General features: G+C 32.6%; 3 protein-coding genes across 4 annotated transcripts in view; 2 read left to right on the top strand and 1 right to left on the bottom strand.

The window, feature by feature from the left end:
• LOC113515667 (tropomodulin-1) overlaps positions 1-26,885 on the top strand; it is a 55,166-nt gene that overhangs the window by 8,555 nt on the left and 19,726 nt on the right. For both annotated transcript variants that reach the window (XM_052893354.1, XM_052893353.1), the window contains exon 2: positions 21,525-21,677. In XM_052893354.1, the coding sequence (XP_052749314.1) occupies positions 21,525-21,677 (153 nt within the window). The remainder of the gene's footprint in view (positions 1-21,524; positions 21,678-26,885) is intronic.
• Positions 12,744-13,684, bottom strand: LOC116413242 (uncharacterized). The gene is made up of 2 exons (XM_031911171.2): positions 13,252-13,684; positions 12,744-12,874 (listed from the first exon to the last, which is right to left on the bottom strand). The coding sequence occupies exons 1-2, from the start codon at positions 13,505-13,507 to the stop codon at positions 12,825-12,827; spliced, it is 306 nt and encodes a 101-aa protein (XP_031767031.1). The 5' UTR covers positions 13,508-13,684; the 3' UTR covers positions 12,744-12,824.
• LOC128200293 (uncharacterized) lies at positions 16,690-19,331 on the top strand. Its single transcript, XM_052893352.1, has 2 exons — positions 16,690-16,911; positions 17,140-19,331. The coding sequence occupies exon 2, from the start codon at positions 17,144-17,146 to the stop codon at positions 19,181-19,183; it is 2,040 nt and encodes a 679-aa protein (XP_052749312.1). The 5' UTR covers positions 16,690-16,911; positions 17,140-17,143; the 3' UTR covers positions 19,184-19,331.

Here is a 26,885-nt window from a genome sequence, read left to right as displayed (position 1 = left end):
TTGTCTGATTGTTACCTTTTAGCACCTTGACGGCTTAACCGATCAGTATGAAATTTGCTATACAAATACAGCTACTTTATATCCTGGTCAGAAAACATATTGCAGTCAAGCAGACGAAGTCGCGGATAAGAGCTAGTAAATATATGTATATTTTAGTTTTAAATTCTGCTTGCATCCTGCGATGGGCATAACATTCGAGGCAAATTAAATATGCTTATGTCCAAAGGTTTTTATCATGTACATGTAACGGCAAACGTGAGTGGAACGGAGTGCTGCCGATGTTATTGGGTGGGAAGCAAAAACGTCCAGATCTGAGTAAGCGGACGTCACGGCCACTAATCCCGAGCTAAATCTGCATTCCCAACATCAACATTCACATATAATAAGCTGGATATACATTCATAAACAAAACTCTAGCTGAAAGTTATGACGAGAAGTTTATTAAAGTTTAAATGCATTTTTTTTATTTACTTCATGTTTCTAATTACTTTTAGTTCCAAACATAGTAAGTCTAAAAAAAGTAAAACGGAATATACAGAGTTTTTTAACCTAAAGGTTAAAAAACGTGCATAAAACTAAGTCCTAATATTTTTACATAGTATAAAACAAAGTCGCTTCCCGTCGTCTGTATGTTTAGATTTATTAAATTACGAAGAATTTTAATAAGGCTTTCATCAATAGATAGAGTGATTTAAGAAGAAGGTTTTATACATATAGTTTAATATCGTTACGTGTTAATTTGGTGAAATATGACGATAATTGTTAAAAATATCGGAAGAAATTTAGTCGACTGAGAGCTATCATCGAAAATGCTAAAATATAACAAAATAATGTATAATGGAATTCTTTCCCTTTATTAGGACTACAAATAAAGTTTTGCATTCTATGTTATGAAGATAGTTTTCTATAACTATTTTAATGGTTAAAAAGTATACAAATTATGTGGACTTTGGAAAGCTATATAGACGGATACAATAGTCATATTATTAATTACTTCACATTGACACCACATTGTTTCTACATGGCACCTGTGCGAAGCCGAGGCGGGTCGCTAGTATTCTATAACATGGGTTGTTGTATTAGCTATTAACTATTCTCTACTCAACATAGCTTTTTCAATTCATATTTCTTTAGTAAAAGTACGATTTTACACATCTTATATCACTTTTATTCACCAGATATGCACAGACGAGGTATTTTTTGCAAAATGAAACAACATAGCAAAATTTGAATTGCATTGCTTATAATAATGTATGTTTAAATCCACACTGAAAACCGGTAATAAGTATAAATATTATATTTTTAAATAAAAACAGTGGAAGTTAGTGATTTAGTAAAAGGAGTGTCTTTTATCAAGAACTAGACAAAGATAGTGTCCCACAAAGAAAATTGACTTCTTTTGTGAAAAAAATCAATTACTTTAAATGAATATTATAATGTGTCCCACAAAAAACCGACTTAAACCAGTTAAAATTAGTTATTTTGGTCTATAAACTGTACCACTAAACCGATTTTGATGATATATCTATGGGACCAATCTGTAAGTATATCCTTACAGATGAAAAACATAACAAAATACAATCGAATTGAGAACTTCGAAACGAGTTGTAACTGTTTTTGCAGCTAAATATATATTTTACTATGATATAGGTATACACAAATTCTCTATAGATGCAATAAATTTATGTACTCGCATTTGAAATTGAGAGTGATTCTCATTACTTATGAAATATCGTGTATTCGCTACTTTCTTAAATGGAATAATCAGTCTTTCTGAGAAAACTGATAATTAAAATAATCATCAATATTAACGAACGCGAATTCTTTTTACAAATGAAATTATTCTGTACGCAATTGAATATTATGGCACGATTTTAAAATTGACTGCTTTTCTAAAATGCAAGGTATAGATACATAACGCCATAGTACCTATCTGAGTATTGCAACATATGAGTGGTACCAAGGGCATATGTATATATATTTATCTTGCTTTTATGTAATTAAGTTTATGTAATTAATTATTCATTTTATTTATGTACAAATTGTTAATATTTATAATCTGTATAATTTTTTGAAGGGAACAATAAAGAGTTTTTTTTTTTTATACAACTTAGAATGGCAAACAAGCTGACGGCCCACCTAATGGAAAGTGGTAACCGTCGCCTATAGACATGAGCAGTAGCATGGACATAACAGAGTATACTGTTTCGCCCATGATACCCCCTATGCGTCGCCATTCCTGAGGACTCAGGTGTTATTCCTCCGTACCCAGTAAATTCACGCCATATCCCACCCTTCAAACCGAAACACAGCCATGCAAACACAACTGCTTCACGGTTGAAACACGAATGGGACAGAGGTACCCAAGCAATCGACTTTTGTACAGTCTCCCCCTGGTTTTCATTCATTCAATCATATTCATATCAGGTTATCCTTTTCCATCAGGTGGGCTGTAAGCTTTATTTGCCTATTTCAGTTACAATAGTAATTTGCGAGACATTATAAAACTATAAAAGTGGAACCATATTTTGGAATTTGCTATAGGATCCAAAAATTGAAATGGTTGTAAATGGTAGTGAAAATAGTTACGACAGAACGTTCAATGTTTGAACGCTGAATATGACCGGTATAAGAGCAAATAACAAAATTCACGTAGACATGTTAATTATGAAATCGAAATGTTTTTCAAATATTGATACAGTATCGTACTATCTGTCGCTTATGCTTGCGCACGTATACCCATAAGATTGGATACTGTAGTCATTTAAGGGTAAATAACCATAGTTCTCTAAAATTTTTTAGCACTCGCGGTAGTTGAAATCGACTAGAAAGGTATTCGAGTATATCGTATTATCGTGAACGTAATTTGAGAGTCGTATGTTTTTCTTTGAGTTTTATTAAACACTAGCAACTCACCCTGGCTTCGCATAAATAGACAGGTAACTTTTATAGGCGTTACTTTGTATTATATTATTATAATTTTTGTAAATATCTGTATTTTTAAATAATATATAGCTTACGTTACTCACTAATAATATATGTTTACATATATGAAAGAATTTAAAAATCTAAAAAAAATAAAAAAAGTTTTTGAGTTTATTCACCATACACAAATAGGTATATGTAAGTACTTGAAAAAAATTAACCCCCTTATTCATAAAAACCAAAAACTAACTAAAACAAAAAACTACAAATCGATTTAAATTGTCTCTGTTCTTTTAGAATTGTATTACATCCGAACTAATATTATAAAGAGGAAAGCATTTTATTTTTTGTATATTTGTTTGTAATAAATAAACTCAAAAATAACTTATTCGATCGAGTTTTTAAAAAATCCTTTTATCTATAAAAAGTTCCACTGTCAGTGACTAACAATAGTTGTTTCATTTCAAAAAAAAAAAAAAAAAAACCAACGCGAAGACGGTACTTAAAAATAAAACCGGTTTTTTATATTCCATAGACTTTTAAGATAAAGTGCTGCTCGTGACTCTTAGTTTCCATCAAACGGAACGTCAGCTTGTTTACCATTACCAGATGATTGGTAGATATATAAAGCTCTGTATTAACATAGATAATATGATATTCATCATAATAATATTTACGACTATCTGACTACTTTTAAAAGGGTTAAAAATAAAATATACATTTCTTTCTTTCGAATAGTCGTGCTTGCTTGTGTAGATATCGATATTTTGAATTTATTTAGCTAAATTTAAGAACAAATTTTTTTATAACAGCAAGAATTATGACCACACCGTTCTGAGCGAACACATGGACAATATGGACAATGCGATGTTGCAAAATTCGTTGATTGTTTTTAATGCGGACTACTAGTCCTTTTGCTAGCAATACACCCTGTCAGGTCGACCTCCACGTGGAATCCATCGTGCTAAATTCCAGGTGTATTCATCACGATAGGCTAATTGATCTGTCTTTTCATTCTCACCTGTCATCCCTCACTGGGGCCCCGCCAGCATATATCGTTAGCGCAGGCAGGGTTACCATTTCATTATCATTCATTAAATAAAAAACCCCTTATTCATAAAATGTCAAAAAATTATTATTCATAAAACGTCCTCTTATACATCTATTTTAGCTATTGAAATTGTTTTATCTCTTTCACTTGTATTAGATTTCCAATTTGAAAGAAAGTGACAAAATAATGTAATAGTTCAAGTAGGTTTGTAGACACTTTGAGTTTTTATGAATAAAGGGATTAATATACTCTTGAACATTACAAATACTCCTAACAAATATTATATTGCTTATGGCGATAAGTAGAATAAATACCTATAGCACGCTTAGCTTCGCGGCATCTAATTTAATTTAAATATATTGTATTTTTTTTTTGATGGGTGAAAATGGTATGGTAACCCCGCCTGCGCTAACGGGATACGCTGGCGGAGCACCAGTGAAGGGTGATAGATGAGAATGAAAACAGGCCAGTTAGCCTATCATGATGAATTCATCAGGAATTAACCATGATAGTTTCCAGAGGGAACCGCGAGGAGGTCGACCTGGTTGGGTATATTGCTAGCAATAGAATTCTCAGTCTCCATTACTAACAATCCCTTTCCCCCTAAATATATTGTATTTAGTTTGTGTAATAGTTAACGATTTCATGTGAAAAGAGTTGTAAACAAGATTCGCACGATTATATTATACAACCCATTACGTCGGTACAAATGTAGTGAAGAATTATTCTGAATTTATGACACGATATTAGCCTAATAAAAAATCATATCTACCTAGACCTAGTTGGAGCTAGGAAGTGAGTCAAATTTTGTCATTGGCGTATATGTGTGGGTGTATCTTCGACCTTGCGGTGTCTCTGCTACAAAGGAATGTCCACAACTGATGTTTTATTGAATTATTTGTTATATATAGAATAGGGAAGATCACTCGCTTTTACGAGTATATGATTTATAATATATAATGAAGTATGTACATATTTCTTTTTATTGCTATATGGCGACGTGTTATGATGTGAGAGTTATAATTTTATAAGATGAATTCCTTTTTGAAAAAAAGTTTGTTTTTCGCCGCTAGATTTAGTTTTCTTTGAAATCAAATTTTATATTTTGACAATTGACATCTCAGTTATTATCATGTATTTAGTGGCTTAACTATTTAAGTTAATGTAGTTTTTTATCATTTCCAATATATTGCAGTTTATCTTAGCTCTACAATTTTAGATTATAGATTACATGTTAGTTTTACTATTTCACATTATCAATTGTCATTCCCAGTACATTTAGGTATATGTTAGTTCAACTAATTCACATTATTAATGACTATTCCCAGTACACTTAGGTACATGTTAGTTCTACTATTTTGCATTATTAACTGCCATTCCCAATACATTTAGGTACATGTTAGTTCAACTAAATCACATTATTAATGACCATTCCCAGTACACTTACGTACATATTACTTCTACTATTTTACATTATAGATTACCGTTCCCAGTACACTTAGGTACATGTTAGTTCTACTATTTTACACAATTGATTACTATTCCCAATTCATTTGTATGTTAGCTCTATTATTTCAGGTTTATAAATTATTATTCGTAATACACTTAGGTTAACATGTGTTAACTCTATCATTTTATAATTTCAGTTACCATATATAGAATATCCAAGTATAAAATATACTTGGACAACTTCGTTGATGAGTATTCATTCTTGTTTTTTTTTTATATTTAATTATATTATATTTAATTTATTATTATATTTAATTTTTACTATCACCACACGAAAAGCTTATATCTTATGTCATATTATTTGTTATATTATTTTATTAAAAAAATTACATAAAAAATATTTACTTTTTTATGGTGTTTTATGATACTCAGATTGGCAAACAAGCTGACATTTACATTGTTTTCACTCATTTATATGTTGATTTGTTTAAAATTGGAATTAAAAGTACATAACAAACGTTTACCACAACGACTCAACCAATCCAACCCATTAGAATATGAATTACAAATTACTCTAACACGAGATTATAATTTTAAAACATCCGTTGTGATCATCCACGAGTCTAAACACATTTATCATTTCACCTACATCTGACGTACTTATATATAATTACAGGGTAATTGAGTGGTGTTGGCAAACAGCGTCGCATTCTAATAAACTATATGTGCCAGTTATACCCACTGTAATGCCACTATTATATAGTACAAAGTAGATAATAATTTTGTGTAACATTCAGGATACAATGAAAATTGTCAAGGATTATGCACAGTTGCAATTTAGCAAGGTACATTTTGCTCTGTTAATTATAAAAAAAAATATATATCTAGTGTCATTCGGTATGATTCTATATGTTCTTACCAGAGGGAGACTGTACAAAAGTCGATTGCTTGGGTACCTCTGTCCCATTCGTGTTTCAACCGTGAAGCAGTTGTGTTTGCATGACTGTGGTTCATTTGAAGGGTGAGATATGGCGTAAATTTACTGGGTACAGAGGAATAACATCTGAGTCCTCAGGAATGGCAACGCATGGGGGGTATCATGGGTAAGACAGTATACTCTGTTATGTCGATGGTACTGCTCATGTTTATAGGCAACGGTTATTACTTTCCATCAGGTGGGCCGTCAGCTTGTTTGCCATTCTAAGTTGTATAAAAAAAAATGTTCAAGCATTTAGAAGTTATAGTGAAAAAAGCAACTCACATACATACATGAGCCTTGAGAACATTACACAATTTTTTTTGTCAGTTGTATCAAAATTATGTCAATTTACAGTATCCAATTATTAAACTAGTAATATGTAGTTTTGTATGGTTGTATGATTATTACCCCGTTTTTTTTTTTGTGGAGTAGGTACTCTTAAATTATTTCAAATACAAATTAAATTTACTGGTTTCGGATTTTTTATGTAACAAAACGAAACATTTACACGACCAAGAAACAGTCTTCTGATTTCCAATAATAGTATAGTACAATTAAAAAATCGATTGAGTTATTGAATTTCGATTTGAATGATTCGAATTTCGGTTTATTACTAATTGCATTTAGAGTATTTCCGTAATAATTTCAATAAAATTTTAATACTAAATTAGTAAGTTGTATTGAAACAGACTATACAAACATAAAATTTATAAATATATAAAATTAAACCTATAAACTAGTTAACTACTAATATTAATTGTCAGTGGCTACTACATTTAATCGATATTAATCGAATAACAACTTATGTTGTACTTGCACTGTCACTACTTACCATTGTTTTTTATCTGTTAAATCTTAAATCACCATAGGTCGTGCATTCAACATACTTTTACTTCATATAGGTAGGTAATACGTGACCAACCATATTTTAAAACTCATATCGCACTTCCTATGCGGCCGGAGAGCGTGACGTAGATCATGTCCAATCGATACGACTCGATTGATCAATTCGAATCGCACGCTCTTGTTCTGATTAATATCTATTGTTATGTTAATCTTGTGTTTAGTTCGATTTGATCGCAACTGATATTTAATTTATATATATTTTTATACTATACTTTTACTAGAAAAGGTGCTTAGGTATTTACAGGGTAAATTTAAAAATAATTTTTTCCTAATAAGAACATATTAGAAGAAAGTACTTATGATCTTTGCCTATAAGACGGTTTATGAGATATCTAATAAATAAAGTATTCTCGACATATGCGCCATCTAGTCCTAAACTAATCAGAACTTATGGGTAATATGCAACTGATAAATATACTTGAAAATACATATATAGAAAATGCCTAAACTAGAACGTTTGTACTGTACAAATGTTTGTGCTTGTATCTACCTCACCTACCTATAGCAATAATTGCTAGCTTATGTTTGTAATGTGATAATCAATTAGTAGCTTAATAGTAGTTACTCATAATTTTGATATATAACTCATAGAAATGATACTTTCCTAGGTGAGCGTATTGGGAGAGTGTAATGTTCACTCAGTTGAAGAAATAAATAAAATAAATTGTATAAAATCAAAAAGTATTAAAAAATAATTAACATTTTGTTCGACAAAAAACTGCCTTCAACTGTAGTAAAACCAGTTACATATTTTGATTTAAAACTAATCTACTGAACCGTTTTTCATATTTCCTTTTATGGGAGCAATCTGTAAGTATTGTATTTTATTGTAAAATGTTTATTGTATATAATTTACATTGGATACATAAAAATAAATTTAATATACGATGGCAAACTTGTCACATAGAGTGATCTAATAGCAAGTATATATTTTCAGAGAAAAAAAATAATTTTCCAAATCGGTTTATAACTGACGGAGTTATGAGGTAACAAACATAAAAAAACAACCCAGTTGAGAATGTCTTTTTTTTTAAACTCTGTTCAAAATGGTACTAGTACTTTACTAAATTTGATGTTATTTGTCCGTAATACTAGTTAGTTGATTAGAATTATTTTGTTTAGTATTAGGTTGGTACTGTTTACTTGCTAAGCTTTTTAAAATATTTTACATGTGATCGTAACAAACAGTATCCTGTAGAAAGTTTTGGAGTGAAACTTGAAACGTGTCCAGATTAAAATAAAAACTGCACAAAACTGGTCTTACATCTTGTAAGTATAGGTAGGTAGGTACTTACAGTGTCGAGTTGGTTACAGGTTTACTCCCATAACGGGATCATGTCTGCAAATGACGCCATTCGTTGTTTAAATTTATAGAATTATGTAAAAAAAAATTTTACATTATTCTTGAAAATTTTGTGAGAAGTACGGTAAAAGTAACAATGGTCAACATTAAATCATTGAGCGAGTAATAACTACCTATAATGTTACCTGTAATTAAACATTTTTATTGTCTTAAATCTTAAAGTCTTACCTATTTTGCAAGTAAAATGCTTAGATTTGAATAGGTCTGTTGTTTCAGCTTGTACTGTTTATGACCATCATTTTCTTAGCCGACTTTCAATAGGAGGTGTTTCTCATTACGTTTGCAATTCGTTTTTATGTTACACAACATTTCCACCAATTGTAAATTTTGATTGATTTTGTTAATTTTTTTGCCGGGTTCCTTTCTCTTACTTTTTCATTGATTGAAACAATATTTTTACTTTTTACCCTTCAACAAAATTTTAGATTATTACATTGTAATTTTACATGCCATTGGATAACTGTAATAGTTTACGGCACTCGTTTTGTTCTAAAAATCTATATTATATTCGTGGAAAGTAACAACATTACAGCTGGAGCGGAACGTAGTTTTTTTTTTAGTGGGTTTAAATGGAATGGTAACTCCAACCGCGCTAATGGGATCCGCCGGTGGAGCACCAGTGAAGGGTGATTGATGAGAATGAAAACAGGCCAGTTAGCCCATCATAATGAATTCATCAGGAATTAATTATGATAGTTTCCAGGGGGAACGGCGAGGAGGTTAACCTGGTTGGGTATATTGCTAGCAATAGGATTCTCAGTCTCCATTACTAACAATCTCTTTCCCCCCAGCGGAACGTAGCTATTACACTATAGAATAAGTTGATGCGGATAATTTTGTTAATTTATTTCTATTTCTCTCTATTGTATACTCATCTTTGTGTGTTGTATTTTAAAAGGCCCAAAGTCCTCCCTTAAAATGAAAGACCAGAGAGAGACTTTGTACAAAAGTCGATTGCTTGGGTACCTCTGTCCCATTCGTGTTTCAACCGTGAAGCAGTTGTGTTTGCATGGCTGTGTTTCGGTTTGAAGGGTGGGATATTGCGTGAATTTACAGGGTACAGAGGAATAACATCTGAGTCTTCAGGAATGGCAACGCATGGGGGGTAACATGGGCGAAACAGTATACTTTGTTGTGTCTATGGTACTGCTCATGTCTATAGGCGACGGTTACCACTTTCCATCAGGTGGGCCGTCAGCTTGTTTGCCATTCTAAGTTGTATAAAAAAAAGGCCTTAAGAAAATTGGACAGATTCGCTTTTTAGAGGTCAATTAGTTATGGCTTCTGCCCTACCACAAAGTTCTTTTACCCTACCTTAAACATGGTTTTGGCTATGGCCCTGCACTAGTTAGTCTTGAGTACCATACATTACAAACAATTTTAGTTCAATTTTAACATCGACAACACACTGTCCTTTTTTTTGTCAAATAAAACTTTGCATTTCAAAAAACAATACATGATAACGGTATTAACTTTATTGCGGTATTTTCGTTATTATTACAAAATAATGAGACTATAGAAGAAATTCAGTGCGCCAGCTGGTGCCGTAACAACCTTCCTACAATTTTTTTGTGCTGCTTGTAGGTAATTGAATTCATCGGAGCGTGGATTCCGTTGCTTCCTTTGCACTAGTTTAAAATACATTTATTGGTACTTGATGCAATATAAGTAATGAATAAACATTAAATATCATTTGCCAATTGCTGTTATAATTAAGAGAACTATAACGACCGAGTTGAATCATTATCACATCAGTTGTCGACTATCTACAGCTAAATATAAGTTACCAAAAGGAGGGTTTTACCAATAGTTACCACGCTGGCAAGCGGATTGACAAATGCAATTAGACTTGGTGATGTTCTAAGAGGGACGCCGCTGCACATTCCTTGACTGTTAAGCTCCCTTAGTCTCCTCTTACAACACTCTTACGGGAAAGGAAGGGGTAGTCTATTCTTATTGAGTTGCATAGGTCGTTATTTTTTATCTATGTAAATAAAAACCATTTTTTTTTTAATGGATGAAAATGAAATAGTAAACTTGCCTGCACTAACATGACGAATTCATAAATAGTTTCCGGGGGGAACCGCGTGGAGGTCGACCTGACAGGGTATATTATTAACAATGGAGTAATTAGACCTCATTACTAACAATCCTTTTCCTTCCAATAAAAATCAATTGCTGAATGTACTGTTTCACTTCAGTACGACTGCACCTATTTAGCTAATTCTTTTTTTTGTTGTGTTTGTAATCGGCAGGACAAGGCTCGTATAAAAGAAAAATGTTTGAAATATTGTACGGAAAAGTAAAAATATGGCTTAATAAATCCCCATATAAAAAAAAATTATTAGAATGGAAATTTAGTTTATTTTCGTCATTAGTACACTCGTACGAAGACGAGATAGGCAGTTAGTTAAGAGCCTTTATAATTTTTGCTTACTGAAGTGTGGCAATGTTGCAATTATTTGTCAATTATCCAAAAACAATTGAAAAATTTTCGATATTTCTGATTGATTATTTGAAAAGTGCTCTGCCTATGAACTAAAACGTAAATCATGCAATAATATAAAATAAAATCTAGTTATCTAATGTCTATATCGACATTTTAAAGAAGATAGAGTTTGTAATGAACGAACTTACAAACTACTCAACTGATTTTGAAAATTCTTTTACCCATAGAAAGCTTTGTTATTATCGACTAATATAAGCTATATATTATATCCAAAGATTCTATCAACTCATGTAAAACCGGGCCGAATTGCTAGTAATTAAAACATGATCAATCTATAAAGTATATCTATGTCATGTTTTTACGTATACAACTTAGAATGGCAAACAAGCTGACGGCCCACCTGATGGAAAGTGGTAACCGTCACCTATAGACATGAGCAGTACCATGGACACAACAGAGTATACTGTTTCGCCCATGATACCCCCCATGCGTTACCATTCCTGAGGACTCAGATTTTATTCCTCTGTACCCTGTAAATTCACGCCCTTCAAACCGAAACATAACTATGCAAACAAACTGCTTCACGGTAGAAGCACAAATGGGATAGAGGTGCCCAAGCAAACGTCTTTTGTACAAAGTCTCCCTCTGATCCCGCGTTACTTGTATCCAGCAACACTCTGCAACACGTCAGATTTGGCTACTTCTTCTTGTAGGGAGTCGCGTCACACTACGCATGCTTGCATGAGGTCACCACTAGAGAAACTTTCTTCCCTATCTACTGACTAAAAATAATAGGTGCTTTACAATTAAGTTACGCAATTCGTATCATCAGAATCAGAATCATCATCAATCACGCAGTCGCAAATTTGAAAGAATCTTCCATCTATTATATATAATATTATCAGAAGCGAAATCTTACATAATTAATTACTCCACTTCCGTTATTTGTTTTAAATACTCATGGCATCATAAATCAGCTTTCGCCGTTGTCAAAATGAAAACCGGTATTTCTGTGATAATAACCGGTAAAACGCTCTATTTGCACAACTAAACCGACTACCTATCTGTAGAAAGTGTAGGTACATATGCGATATACATTTTTTTGAGAAACTTTTGAATTGCACTAATACAGTTATCGATTATATATGAGTAAATTCACAAACAAGTGATAAGTATACTCGTATCATTGCGAAACAGTGAAACCTTTTTCACTACCTTTTTACATCTGTTTACAATGGTTGAACTTTATGCAGCTTGCATACAACAAGTAGATATCTCTACCTACCTATTTTATGAAGATTAATAATTATACTAGATATACATTATTTTCAACAGACATAAAAGATTATGCGATAAGTAAAGCGATAAGTACCTTTATCTTGTGGAACGATTTTGATGTTTTTTTTTAATCGATCACAAGTTGCTCACATGAATTAAATTGGATACGATTTATCTATGTAATTATATTATTATGTATTTTCAACAAAATTACATAATTAATTCGTAATAGAGAGCCAAACATTTTAATAGAGTTAAATTATCTTTACAGATACCTAAATATCCAAAAAGTTTATGTTTATAATAGGAGTGGTATTTCTAAAAAAAATAAGATAATCTCAAATTGGTAATAAAACAAGCAAATAATTGTATTTGTGAAATTATCAACAGTTATTATAACAAAATAAAATAATTAGTGCGTAATCTAATGGCACCCATTTTGTCGTCCAGTAGACGTGGAATGACCGGTATCACCTAAACATAAAATCTTTATTAGTAATGCATTTGAGTAAACATTTCTAAGTATTAATATTTTTTTTAAACTCTAGGTTATCATTATTCGTCGAAACTAGGAATTACAAATAATTCATTATTTGAAACTTTGATCCTATTTGATTTCCTTACTTACTACGACACTTGCAGATCTATAACTATAAATCCATTGAAATGAAGTATGAAACGGAATTATTTCGTTTATATAGGTAGGTAGGTATCTAGTTTCTATCTATAACTATTTATACCTTCAGACGAGCACGCATAGGAAATGCAATAGGTTTGCACTATATATTATGTAAATAATTTAAATAATTAAAAAAAAAAGACAATATTTCTCTGTTTAATTAATAACCTACCAGTCTCGAACAATTTTCCTGTTTCAAACAGCCTGACGTTCTCTTTTTCCTCTGCAGCGAGTTTCGCCTTCAATATTGCATTTTCTCTATCACGGATGACTTTTCTCTTAGCTTCATCTTCTCGCCATTGCGCTTCTTTCGAGTTATACAATGCTTGTTTCCCACGAGCATAAATTATCCCCGCTAACAGTAAAGCAAACCTTATACCCCTGATTAAAGGGGAAACTGGTTGCGGTGGACCATATGGTAATGACATTTTTAGAGATAAATTGTACCTACTGTTGGCGATAATAATTCAATTTAAGGAAAACATTGTCAAATAACAAACTTGTTGCAACGTCAAACTGTTATATTATTACTGGTAGTAAATATTTTTAAATGCAGCCAGTGTGCATTGTTTTAAAAGCAAAAAGGTCATTCACCGACATCCGTGAATCGGTAATGCGCGCACGCGGAACATCCCTAGCGGCTCTAGGTCAAGTGTAAACAGTGGCGAACAATTTAATAATATATTTTTGCTACAATCACAATTGCCGGTAAGAAGGCCAGTGGCCGAATGGGCAGCTAATAATATCGCCTGTCTCTAGTGTTACGACCACCAATTTTAGCAGGTTGGCGGGTCGCCAGACGTCAACTGGCGCAGTCGCGTGGTCAACAGGAACAACCGCTAATCGATTCAATCAAACTAATCAATATACGTCACTACAGTAATGATTACATTACCTACATGTGTAACGGTATAGGAAAACTAGGTTTTCGTTGACCACTTTTCTGACAATGAACAGGGGATCTACCATGAAATGAAAATCCTAATTTTTGGACTCAATGTTGTGTTTTTGTTCATACCGAAATGGGCTCAGTAAACGGAGTTTAACATTTCGTCCTTCATAAATTCAAAGAAACAATATTTTGACATTTTTAAATGCTATGTATTATGTAATTTTGACATCAAATTTGTATTTCGTTTGGCACCGAAATTTCGGAAAACATTTCATGGTAAGCTCTCAAATTATTTATGCTTTTGCCCTATATCGTTTAGAAAAATATTTAGGAAAAAAGTATAGATTTATTCTCTTAACTGTCGTAGCCCTGAGGTATATTACACCGGCTTATATAGACCGTAAAGATCACGAGTTCAAATCTCGCCAACATCAAATGTAGTGGGGGCCGTTAGCCCCATTATTAAAAATCCCGCTCGAGAAATAGACAGAGGGAGACTTTGTACAAAACTGACTTTGTTCGATTGCTTGGGTACCTCTGTCCCATTCGTGTTTCAACCGTGAAGCAGTAGTGAACAGTATTCTTTGCTATGTCCATGGTACTGCTCATGTCTATAGGCGACGGTTACCACTTTCCATCAGGTGGGCCGTCAGCTTGTTTGCCATTCTAAGTCGTATAAAAGTTGTGTTTGCATGGCTGTGTTTCGGTTTGAAGGGAGGGATATGGCGTGAATTTACAGGGTACAGAGGAATAACACTTGAGTCCTCAGGAATAGCAACGCATGGGGGGTATCATGGGCGAGACAGTATACTCTGTTATGTCTATGGTACTGCTCATATCTATAGGCGACGGTTACCACTTTTCATCAGGTGGACCGTCAGCTTGTTTGCCATTCTAAGTTGTATAAAAAAAAAGGTAAGGATAAAGTAAAGTCGACAGGTCCGCCCTAATATATTCCCCAGGAATTATACACTAGTTCCTAACAGTGTGTATTGCTATTACCAGCAATGGTTGTTAACAATGCCTTTGTCCCTATTACCAATATGGTTAGTATACCATAGATAGTTCTATCAATGTAAGAAAATTCTTCAGATTAGAAAAATTCTTATAGGTAGGTACTTACCTACTTTAATACTATCAATTTGCTTCTAAAATAGTACTTTTGTGTGCTCAATTTTATTAGAGAATTAAAATAATGTTCATAATCTATATTTAGGTCATTATTCTTATCATCATACCAGCCTTTAACTGTCCACTGCTGAACGTAAGCCTCCCCTGGGGGGTTTTGTCAGTAGTTGCTACACTTGGTAGGCATATCTAGGTACATAGTATCAAATCGTACAAGTATATAAGTGGATTTCTGAACTAGCAAAACTAATTACAAAAAGGTCACTTTTAGATAACCTATCAAAATAAAACAAACACCAGATATTAAGTTAGGCTTTCAGGAACACAAGTGTAAAAGCTACATACATTTTGGTGCAGTAGTTTTTACGTAATATTGGAGCAAACATACAGACAGACAAAGAGCAAAAAAAAAATATATCAAAAATATTGTTTTATCTTCTATTATATTTATTACCAAGCCTCAAGTTCATTTTTTCATTGTCTAGTTACAATTTTATTATGTTAGTAAGAAGTAAGGCTGTTCATTAAAATTTCAATGACGAAACATATCATTGTAATGCATATCAATATTTATTGCAATATCGTAATAATAGAATGCTGACTATCTATTACTGTAAAGGTTGCGAGTTCACAAACAACCTAAGCAATCAACATTTTGATAGATTTATCACGTAATAGTCCTATTATGCAATTTACGCAATTGTCCAGATGGAGCAGCGCAATTTTATTGTCTACTAGAAAGAACCTTAGATTATAGTCAGGTACCTCTATAGGCGAATTTAAGAGGCAGCTAGGTACATCGTGACCGCTCCAGAAAATTGTCTGGAGTCCAACTCAGGATGCAAGCAAAGTTTTCAGCTTTGTATTATTTTTATTTTATCAGTCATTCACTGTCCACAGCTGAATATTGGTCTCCCTCTACTAGGGTATTTTGCCTGTAGTTGCCACGCTTGGCAGGCGGTTTGGCAACCGTAGTTAGGCTTTAGTGATGTTTTAAGAGTGACGCTGCTGCTTATTCCTCAATCAGTATCTTTAGTTGCCTCTTACGACATCTACGGGAAAGGAAAGGATGGCCCATTATCCGGGACCAGACGAAAACTATACAGGGAAGCATAGCTGAAATCTATGCGCAAATACTTAATATGTGCCTTTTTAAGGCACCAAGCTCTTCCTGGAAAATGATCTTAAATTACCTCTAATGAAAGCGATGGACATCGTGTATCAGAAACTAAGAACAAGGAATTTTAATATTTTTGGTCAGAAAACACCTCAAAAATACGGCCAAGAGTACTATATTTTAGTGCTGCAATTTGATGAAGCGTAGTAAGTTACGTGTGGTTTATGAGGCAACATAGTCAACATTAGTCTTGTTAATCTTTGAATATAAACTAATAGCATAGATGGTGGTGTTCATTTCATTTTAATCCATTAAAAAAATTAAAAACTACTTCTAAAAAAATTAAAAATGTCTTCTTCATTGCATGAAGTTGGTCATAAAACGATGACCATGTTTACATTAAAATATTCACATTATATTTCCACGAATGGAGTTAATTACGAATAGGGGAGGTAGGGGAGCATTGGGCAGTCGGGAGGTTTGGGCACCCCCTCATTTCTCCAAAACTTTCATAGATATTTTTTGTTTTCTACCACAGCACTATACTTTATTCACTAGCAACACCGCTTATCTAAAGTGTCAGCTGTCATTTCACTTGGTTGTCAAGTTACATGCGCGTAACGGTTTGCTGCGTACAGAAGTAAATATTTTATTTGTGATTTGATGTAACTTATCAAAGAAATCTGCAAGAACGTGTAAGTATCTGTGTTATCTTTTTCTTTTGTGTTTAATGAATATTATATTTGCCTGTAAATTAGGTTTCTACATTTGATAAAAATAATCTTATTCTAATCTATTTGAAAAGTGAGGTTATGGGGAGCATTGGGCACGCAGGTAGGAGGGAGGTTTGGGCATGTTTGGCTCTGTTTTTAGTGTATTTTTGCTATGCCTATTGGATTGAGTGGTTAATCATTTCTTTTTAGGACAATGCCGTTTTCATTTAAAAAGAAAAATAAGCGACGTGAAATCCCTAAAGATATTATTTTGCGCGCATTGGAAGAAGTTTCCAAAGGTGCTAAAATTAAAAGTACTGCGAATAAATATGACATACCAAGATCTAACCTTCAAAGGTATATCAAGCAGGGTGGTGTCGTAAAAGATAATTCTTGTAAATTTATATCGTCTCAAATATTCACAAAAGATGAAGAAGAGAAAATTTCGGAATATCTTGTAACATCTTTTAAACTAAACCATGGACTATCAAAACTGAAAACACGCGAATTGGTTTATGAATACGCCACTGCCATTAAAAAGAAAATACCAGATAACTGGACAGAGAAGAAACTTGCATTCAAAGACTGGATAAGGGGATTTTTTAAAAGACAGCCTCAACTTTCGATAAGGACACCAGAGGCTACCAGTCTGTCACGGGCCACAAGCTTCAATAAGACAAATGTCGGAAATTTTTTTGAAAATCTTAAAACTGTGTATGAACGGCATCGCTTCGGCCCTGAGTCTATTTACAATATAGACGAAACTGGATTATCAACGGTGCAACGAACCCAGAAAGTGATTGCTCTCAGAGGCACTAAGCAAGTTGGGCAAGTAACGTCAGCTGAAAGAGGGACGCTTGTAACGGTTTGCTGCGGTATTAATGCATTGGGTAACTCAATACCACCATTTTTCATATTCCCACGGGTTAATTTCAAAACATATATGCTAAATGATGCCCCTGTTGGTTCAGATGGAGCAGCACATCCTTCAGGGTGGATGACATCACCAAATTTTTTAAAATATATTCACCATTTCGCCAAACACGCAAAACCAACGCCTTCATCGCCAGTTCTTTTGCTGCTGGACAATCATGAGAGCCATATTTCAGTACCAGTTCTCGATTTTTGCAAACAATCAGGCATTGTTTTAATGACTTTCCCACCACACTGCAGCCATAAACTGCAACCTCTAGACCTGACTGTCTATGGACCACTGAAAACTTATTATAACACTGCTGTAACAGATTGGATGGTAAGCAATCCGGCCAAAACAGTAACAATTTATGAAATACCAAAATTAGCAGCAAAAGCCATTCCACTAGCATTCAAGTTGCAGAATATTCAAAGTGGATTTGAAAAATCTGGCATATGGCCATTGAATTCAAATATTTTCTCCGATGAAGATTTCGCTTGTTCTTTTATAACTGATCGCTGCTTGTCGGAAGAGGGTAATGTTCCTTCAGAACAATCTATTTCAGACCAACCTGTCACTGAACAGCCTTCAACAGGGGAAAATCAGAGTCTAGAGGATCGTACAAGTTCAAATGTGGAAGTCATTGGGCCATCTCAACTGGAATCTCCCTCTACAAGTCAAATTAGTGGCACTGTCAATGTAACACCTGATGTAGTAAGACCGTATCCGAAGGCCGGCCCCAGGAAATTGCAGGGTATGAAACGGAAGAAGGGAAAAACTAGAATATTGACGGACACACCCGAGAAAAGACTTATAGAAATGGAAGAAGAAGAAAGACAAAGAAAAAATAAGATCAAAGAGCTCAACAAAAATAGAAAATGCTTCAAAAATACAGGACAGAAAAAAATTCCGAAACTTGCTGATGAATTTACTTCCAAACTAGAGAAAAACAGGAAAATTAGCAGCGATGATGAAATAGAAAATGTTTCAGTTTCTGACGAAATCGTTGTTGAATCGGAAGATTTTGATGAAGACGATGTGATCGTTCTGGATAGAAATTTCCAGATCAATAACTTTGTATTAGTGAAATTTGACACCAAAAAAACTGTCTACCATTATGTTGGAATAATCGAAGATGTTAATCAGACGATGGCAACTGTAAAATTTATGAGAGTGAGTAAGTTAAGAAATACTTTTATATTTCCTGACATCGAGGACGTAGCCAGTGTCCTCCTGGAGGATATAAAGACAAAATTGCCTACACCAACGACATGGATGAAACGTGGCAGCTTAAAATATAAATTTGACAAGCCTCTATGGATCATACCAAATATAAGATAAGTTTAATTAAGTCTAACATCGTGCAGTACTGATTCTAAGTCACATTGTTAAATTTTTCTAAAATCTATGATAAGAAAAAATGTTTGTATTACAATTTTTTATAGTAATGTTATATAATACTTAAGCCTAGTAGTATAGTAAAGCAATTTCGTGCATATTAAATACAATAAAATCTATGATAAGAAAAAATGTTTGTATTACAATTTTTTATAGTAATGTTATATAATACTTAAGCCTAGTAGTATAGTAAAGCAATTTCATGCATATTAAATACAGTGCCCAAACCTCCCTACATGGGTGCCCAAACCTCCCGACCGCCGGGAGGTTTGGGCACTTTGGACATGTGTTCGAAGATCTCTTGTAACTTTGAAACTAATTACAATATTGAAACTTTTCTTAATAATAATTACTACCAAATATGTGTGCTCCCTATATTAGGAATAAAATTTTGATTATGATAAAAAATAACAGTTTTATTAACATTTATGTAAAAAAGTGCCCAATGCTCCCCTACCTCCCCTACCGCGCGGTCAATGCACCGGGATTCCCGATACTATCGTCCTACCCTACCATAATTATACTAAGAATTATACCTATGACTGAGACACGACATGTTATTAATATCCTGTAAAATGCATTTTAAAGAATTTTTATTATAGATACTAGTGTAGTATTATATTATTTTTGGTTTTGAACTGGGAGACACCAGCTGCAAAGTCCTTTGCTATCAATACTATCGTCAGTCTGTAGGACACATTAGGTTATTTAGAATACACTTTGATTACCTCAATATCAATATAATGAAGTCTCGCAATTTGTCCAAAGGTTACAAGAAATAAATAAAGATCAATCACTGAACATAATAAGAGGGCTTAAAACCAAACAGGTTTTAGATTAAATTGAGTTGCCCTTCAAATTGGTTTTAGAAGCCTATCTAGATATTAAAGGTAATAATATTATTTTATGTATGTGACTGTTGCTAAAGTTGATATTTAAATAATTTGAAGCCATCGTGACATAATAATGCCTATACTTACCACCTTGGCTTGTAGATCTCCAATTATTATGTATACGAATTCGGGCGACTATAAAAATTTTTACTTCAATTGAAATTTTAAACTAAGTCTTTGGAAATAGAAAACATTACTTTGGTGTGTTGATAACATAAGTAGTTGAGTGACAGCCGTAAATAAGGGCATTGTTGATAAACCACTCTGTCTGACTGTCCTTTTAGGGATTATAATTATAAGCACATTTTTTGTTTTTTATTAAAATTATTTAATTAATTACAGAAACATGATTACTTAATAACATACACATTTTTTTTGTGAAATTAGTTAATCCTCGCCATATTTCATTTCTACTATAGTCACTACTTTTATTAGTATACAGTAATTTTAAATTCATATTTTTACTCATATGTACGAGATTTCTTTACCTTTACCTTTTGGCAACCTGTGGGAAAGAGTTACCGTATCCACACGTCGTTGTCTGTAAAAAATATTTATTCCTTTTAAAAATTCATTTTTACTTTTAATATTACGTATGGTATTTTCGAATATTCCACAACTGCTTTTTTTCATAAAAATGCAAATTTTCAGTGATAATTCATTGCATAGTTATTAAATAACCACCCTGCATTCAATTTTGATTTATCTAGATAACAAAAGGAACTAATTTTATCTAAGCAATAAAAATGTTTCTTTTTATTTAATAAAAATAGAATTACAATACAGGTTTTTACAACACTATTTTTATCTATCACTTTTTCTCTTTATGCCACTTTTATAATCCATCTCGTTCTTATTTGTCTTGAACTCCATACTGCTATGCAGTTACTGGATAGTTCACTGAGCAAGTAATCGGTACGTATCGCTCGCTTGCTTACTTGCTTAGTTCACGTTTAGTTTATCTTTGTGATTGGACGTTTTGTCCGTATCTTTCCGGTTGTCGTATAAATATAATTGTTTAAAACTTTATTTAAATGTAAGATTATTCATCGTATTATTAGTGATAATAAAATAATTATTTTGACTTTCAGTGGAATCCTATTAAATACGCTATTATTTTGCTACTCTTGTTGCAAGGATCAATTAATTTTGTGGGTGTGGTGAACACACTGAACGCCGAATTACTTGTCAAATGTTTTTATCTCTTTTAAAGTGTTTTCTGCGTTTTCTATGTGATAATGTCTAATTATATCGCTCGTGTAATGTTTTATTCAATGAATTAATTTACCAAAATAGTAAATTGTACTGTGAAAAGTCAGAGTAACCCCAAAAAGTGTATCCATCTAAGTATAAACATCTGTTGAGTGAAGTGTTTCTTTTTGTGCTTGTAGAAGTCGTCATCGACAAAGACGACGACAATGACGACGCCAGCCAAGCTGTACGGACGAGAGCTGTCCACGTACGACGAGGTGGACGTCGACGAGCTCCTGTCCAAGTTGACACAGGAGGAACTTACCATGTTGGCGAAGGAAGTTGATCCAGACGTAAGTACTACGTGAATTTATGAGTTTTAATATTCTTTTATGGTACTTACAATTACAAACAATTTAACAGCCACTTGATGGGGCATGGTAACATCTACTCTATACATGAACAGCATTTTGATTATTACTGAATACACTTTAATGCCTATAGTATCCATCATGAATAAGGTGTTCTGTGTATGTATTCTGTAATTTCACACAAATTCTTTAATGTTATATCCTATCCTTCAAATAGAAACAATCATGCAAGCACAGCCGATACATATTATTACCGAGAGAAATTGAATATATTAATGAATGAAAAAAAAAGCATAGATTGGTATAGATATGTAACTATTTTCAATATATAAAAGTTCTTTAGGAATCATAAATAACATTTAAATTATAATAGTAATTATCTCTGGATGTATTTTTTTTAACTCAAGGAAAATTATTCTTTGCAAAATATTCCAAGACAACTCATGTTTGTTTGTAGGTGGTATTTTTAGAATTTTGTTATCTCTAATTATGTCATCTATAATTTTTGTCATGATCAATTTGCTAGTTTGAGTTATATTCCATCGCTCATTATTGTTTACCTAATATTAATGTATAATAAGGTGTCACTGCCATTACAAAATAATAATAATAATGTATTTATACAACATCCATAATAAGGTTTTCAATTTGTTTAAACTATATTATATGACCATACCACTAGTTCTGAATCTTATCTCTACAGTAGCTTTTACCTGCAATTTCTTTTGTGGGAATGTGTATGTTTACTTACTGAGATAAAAAATTGCTTATACCCTTCTACATTCCATATAGTATGTGTATATAAAATTTTATAATTATTCCTTAAGCCGAGGGTGGACAATCTTTAGGCAGGCAAGGGCCACATAGTAACAAAGTAAAGGCGAACCACACTTGTCTATAATTTTAATAATCAATTACTATATCAGTGTTTAAAAAATGAGAAAAAAAATATAAGCTTATATGAGAATTTCATAAAAGACAACTGTACTCATTAAAAAAAAAAATTATTTAAGAATTTGTAAACAATAAAATTAAAAAAGCTTTGTGTTTTGCAATGATAAAATATACATATAGATATAATTCTACATTTTTAATTCATTTTTTTTTTCTATTATAGGTAGTTATTCTTATTAAACATGCGAAAATGAGTTTAAATTACCTCTTGATACCTCAGTATCTTAACCAATTATCATGAAATTTAACTTTGTAGGTATATACCATACAATTTGGAATGAAGAAGAACATAGGTTATTTTCTATAACCTGATAATACAGGCAAAGTTGTAGGTAAAAGCTAGTCAATTAAAATTTTAACCTTGATTGCTGGTCATTTTGTGAATTAGCAGGTACACAATAATCTCAGGGTTACAGAGTAATGTCTGCCTAGTAGCAATTTTCTGTGAATAGGCTTAGAAGGTCATAATAATAGTATGTTTAGATAATCATTGTGTTGATATTTTACACTGTATTCATTCATATGTTGTTGCTGGCTATTGTGATAGTAAATTTTGACCTTGAACAAAATAATACAACTATGTATTTACTCTTTTGATTTACTAAATAATTGGCATATAAATATCATAAAATTATACATGCTAAAGACAGCAATCTGTATTTGAAATTGGAATATTCTGGTTTTTTTTTGATTGTGAGTTAACTTTTTTTTTTTATTTTTAATGACAATATCATTACTCACATGAATGCAGCTAGGAGCAGCTAATTAGATATAGGTACAAATGTTTAGAATATTATAATTATATCATATAAGGGAATTGTAGACAATTAAAATGTTGTGCAGATTCTTTTGTATGACTGTTATTATATTATAGTCATAAGATGTATTAAGGGTAAATATTAGATAAAAAACAATTAACCCTCTCATTTATAAAAACTAAAACTTACTACAACAAACATAATTTAACTGTTTTGTCATTTTCGTTCAAATTTGGAATGTGGCATAAAAGAAAGAGACAAAATAGTTTAATAGCTAAAATAAGTGCATACATGCATACATTTATAATTATGATTACAAAAACATCTCTATACACTCTTCTACAATTAGTGTTCAACATTTCATCAAGTGATAACAATCACTGTCATTTAGTTGCTTTGTTTGAATGTATTATAAGTTACCATCTGAGTCATAAAATAAACTTTATAATATTACTTGTCTGAATACTCAATCAACAAATCAGAATGAGGTTACAGATGTTTTAATATTGTTTCAGTGTAGTAACACAATTAATCTTACTTTGAAGAATAGACAGTTGCTTTGATTGTCTGGTTTATTCATTATTAGCATTATATAAGAGTCAAGTTTCTTACGATGTGTGCCTTTTGTCCCATTAGTAGTGTTTTCTATTTATATTAATATCTTTTAGTCATACCCATATTCACTCTTATTTATATTATATCTATTATAATATGATCCATCAATTTTTTTTTTGATATCCTTGTTTGTAGAGCTCTATAGTAAACACTTATAAAAGTCTATGCAATTCAAAATGAACGATTTTCTCTGGTAACCGTGGTAACCATGTAGTTATAATCATTACCATATAAGTGTTTAACTGTTTACTGAACATACGTCTCCCGCCACTTTTGGGGGGAGGGTATTTGCCAGTAGTTTCCATGTTTAAACAGAAGAATGCTGTCCCATCCCACTATCATTAAATTCCCTTAGTCACCTCTAACAACATTCACGGGAAAGGATAGAGTGGCTCATTCTATGTCGGAACCACACGGCAAATACAGTACTTCACTTTAATGCAGTATTCTATATACGAAACATATAAGGGTCCTCAGGCATAGAGGGAGACTTTGTACAAAAGTCGATTGCTTGGGTACCTCTGTCTCTGAAGCAGTTGTGTTTGCATGGCTGTGTTTCGGTTTGAAGGGTGGGATATGGCGTGAAGTTACTGGGTACAGAGGAATAACACCTGAGTCCTCAGGAATGGCAACGCATGGGGGGTATCATGGGCGAAACAGTATACTCTGTTATGTCCATGGTATTGCTCATGTCTATAGGCGACGGTTACTACTTTCCATCAGGTGGGCCGTCAGCTTGTTTGTCATTTTAAGTTGTATAAAAAAAAATAGAGTTTAAAACGAAAAAGCTCACAAAATAAACCACTTACTTGAAAAGAAATGAATTCTAATATTGCTGTCCTACAACCACAATAATCCATTAATAAGAAACTATAGTTAATGATATAGGTTTTTCCCATAATAGGAAGTTATTCCTCAAGTATTGATTGGTCAGTTGGCTTGGTATAACTTTTTAAGTTTGTCTCTTCTTGTACTAGAGCTTATGCTTTCGCTCACCTAACCACCTCTTGTGGCACACCTATGGCGATGAAACGAAGTGATTAGGTAACATATTATATTCTTAATTTTTGCTCTGTCTATCATTTAAAAAAGGGAAAACATATACATACCTATATACGAAACATAAGCAAATAATATATTCACTTCAGTTTCATTACAAAACCTTGTGAAAGCCGCCGCCAATATCCATTCTCGTATGTTACAATAACGTATAAAATTTGCATAGTTATCAAACTAAAAGTTGTTTTCCTCTATTTTATTTGCATTTTATGAAGCGATTGCACGCTGAATATAGCTCAATTTGCATTATTTTGTTGTGATTTAGTAAACGTAATAGGCGTTTTATAATTCTCAATCATTATAAAACTTTAATAATGGTCTAATTTTGTCATTTGTATGCATATTTCACTTTTTAATGGACGAAATTGTAACAAAAAGTAGTAGTTACTGTTGCCTGTGGCTTTACTCGCGTGTCGTGTTTCCCTTTTAAGTGGAAATTTTCCAAAATCCTCTCTTGATGGATGTTTATCTTATAATATTAACCTATGCTCCCATGTGTTAAATTACATTTTTCTAGACATAGTAGTTTTGACTGTGTGTTGATAGTCAAAACAAATTATATCAAAAATGTCTAGTTTTGTCGACTTTGTTATTTTGGAGATTTCTTGAACAAGTACATGCGACGTATTTCGTATATTTTTATGATAACTACTTAATTTAATTAACTGAAATTACACTTGTGTATACACCATCGCTTGTATTATTTGAAGATCGCCAGAATATAAACATATAGTGCCTTTAAACATTATTGTCACATATAAAACTGATATTTTGTTATGAGTCATATTTTTAATTATGTTTCTAATTATCAGATATACCTAAGTAAGCACCAACAATATTAACGCTAACGATTAATCAGTGGCTACTTGATAATGGATTCGATACCTATACTGAGATAACACAATTCTTTATCATACCAATGTGATAATAAACTTTATACAAGGGCAAAAGTGGTTTATATACAGCAATATATGCATACATATCTAGTCCAGCTATAAGTTCTGTTACAAATGAAAATGTAGTGTCTGGAATATGACCGACGGCTCCATACCCACTTTGTGCTAGGCGATCACTGCAATTCTATTTTCTTTAATACCCCATTGTTACACCATATTGTAATCTGATAACATGAAAAATATGTGAAATGGCGCGAAATCAAAAGAATAATCGTGTTCCAAATTCAAAATAATTAAAAAGTTGAAGAAAAGATAAGTTTTCACGTAACAATATTTATGGTCAGACTAGTTATAATGTATTTAAAAAAAACAGTAAGTACTGTAATTAATAGAAACACAACGACCATTTGTTTACTATATAATTGCTGCAAGGATTTATTTATTAATAGCATATATTATTGTGGTCGTGTGGCTTCGGTATAGAATAGGCTGCCCCTTCCTTTCCCGGGTGCGTCGTAAGAGACGACTAAGGAAAGGCGAAGGATGGGCAGTAGTGTCCCTCTTAAAACATCTCTAAAGCCTAACTACGGTTGTAAATCTACCTGCCTAGTGTGGCAACTACTGGCAAAACCCCCCAAGGGGGAAGCTTGTGTTCAGCAGTGGACATTTAAAGGCTGACATGATGATGATGAGATATTACTGATTGATACATAAAAAATATTAATAGCGAATAGGTAGGTTCTCTGCGGTTAATAATTTTCCGCGATAAACTGATATAAAAATAGTTGGCTAAAGCTGTTTTGTTTTATCAATCATCATAACAATGTTCGCATAGAATTCATGGTTTAGACTCTATAATATATACCATATTTTACCTGTGGACATTGGGCAATACCGCTGCACGGGCA

This window comes from Galleria mellonella, unplaced genomic scaffold, assembly GCF_026898425.1.
Source record: "Galleria mellonella isolate WM207_F2 unplaced genomic scaffold, CSIRO_AGI_GalMel_v1 utg173, whole genome shotgun sequence".
Lineage (NCBI taxonomy): Eukaryota > Metazoa > Arthropoda > Insecta > Lepidoptera > Pyralidae > Galleria > Galleria mellonella.
This window is presented reverse-complemented; position numbering and strand designations above follow the sequence as displayed.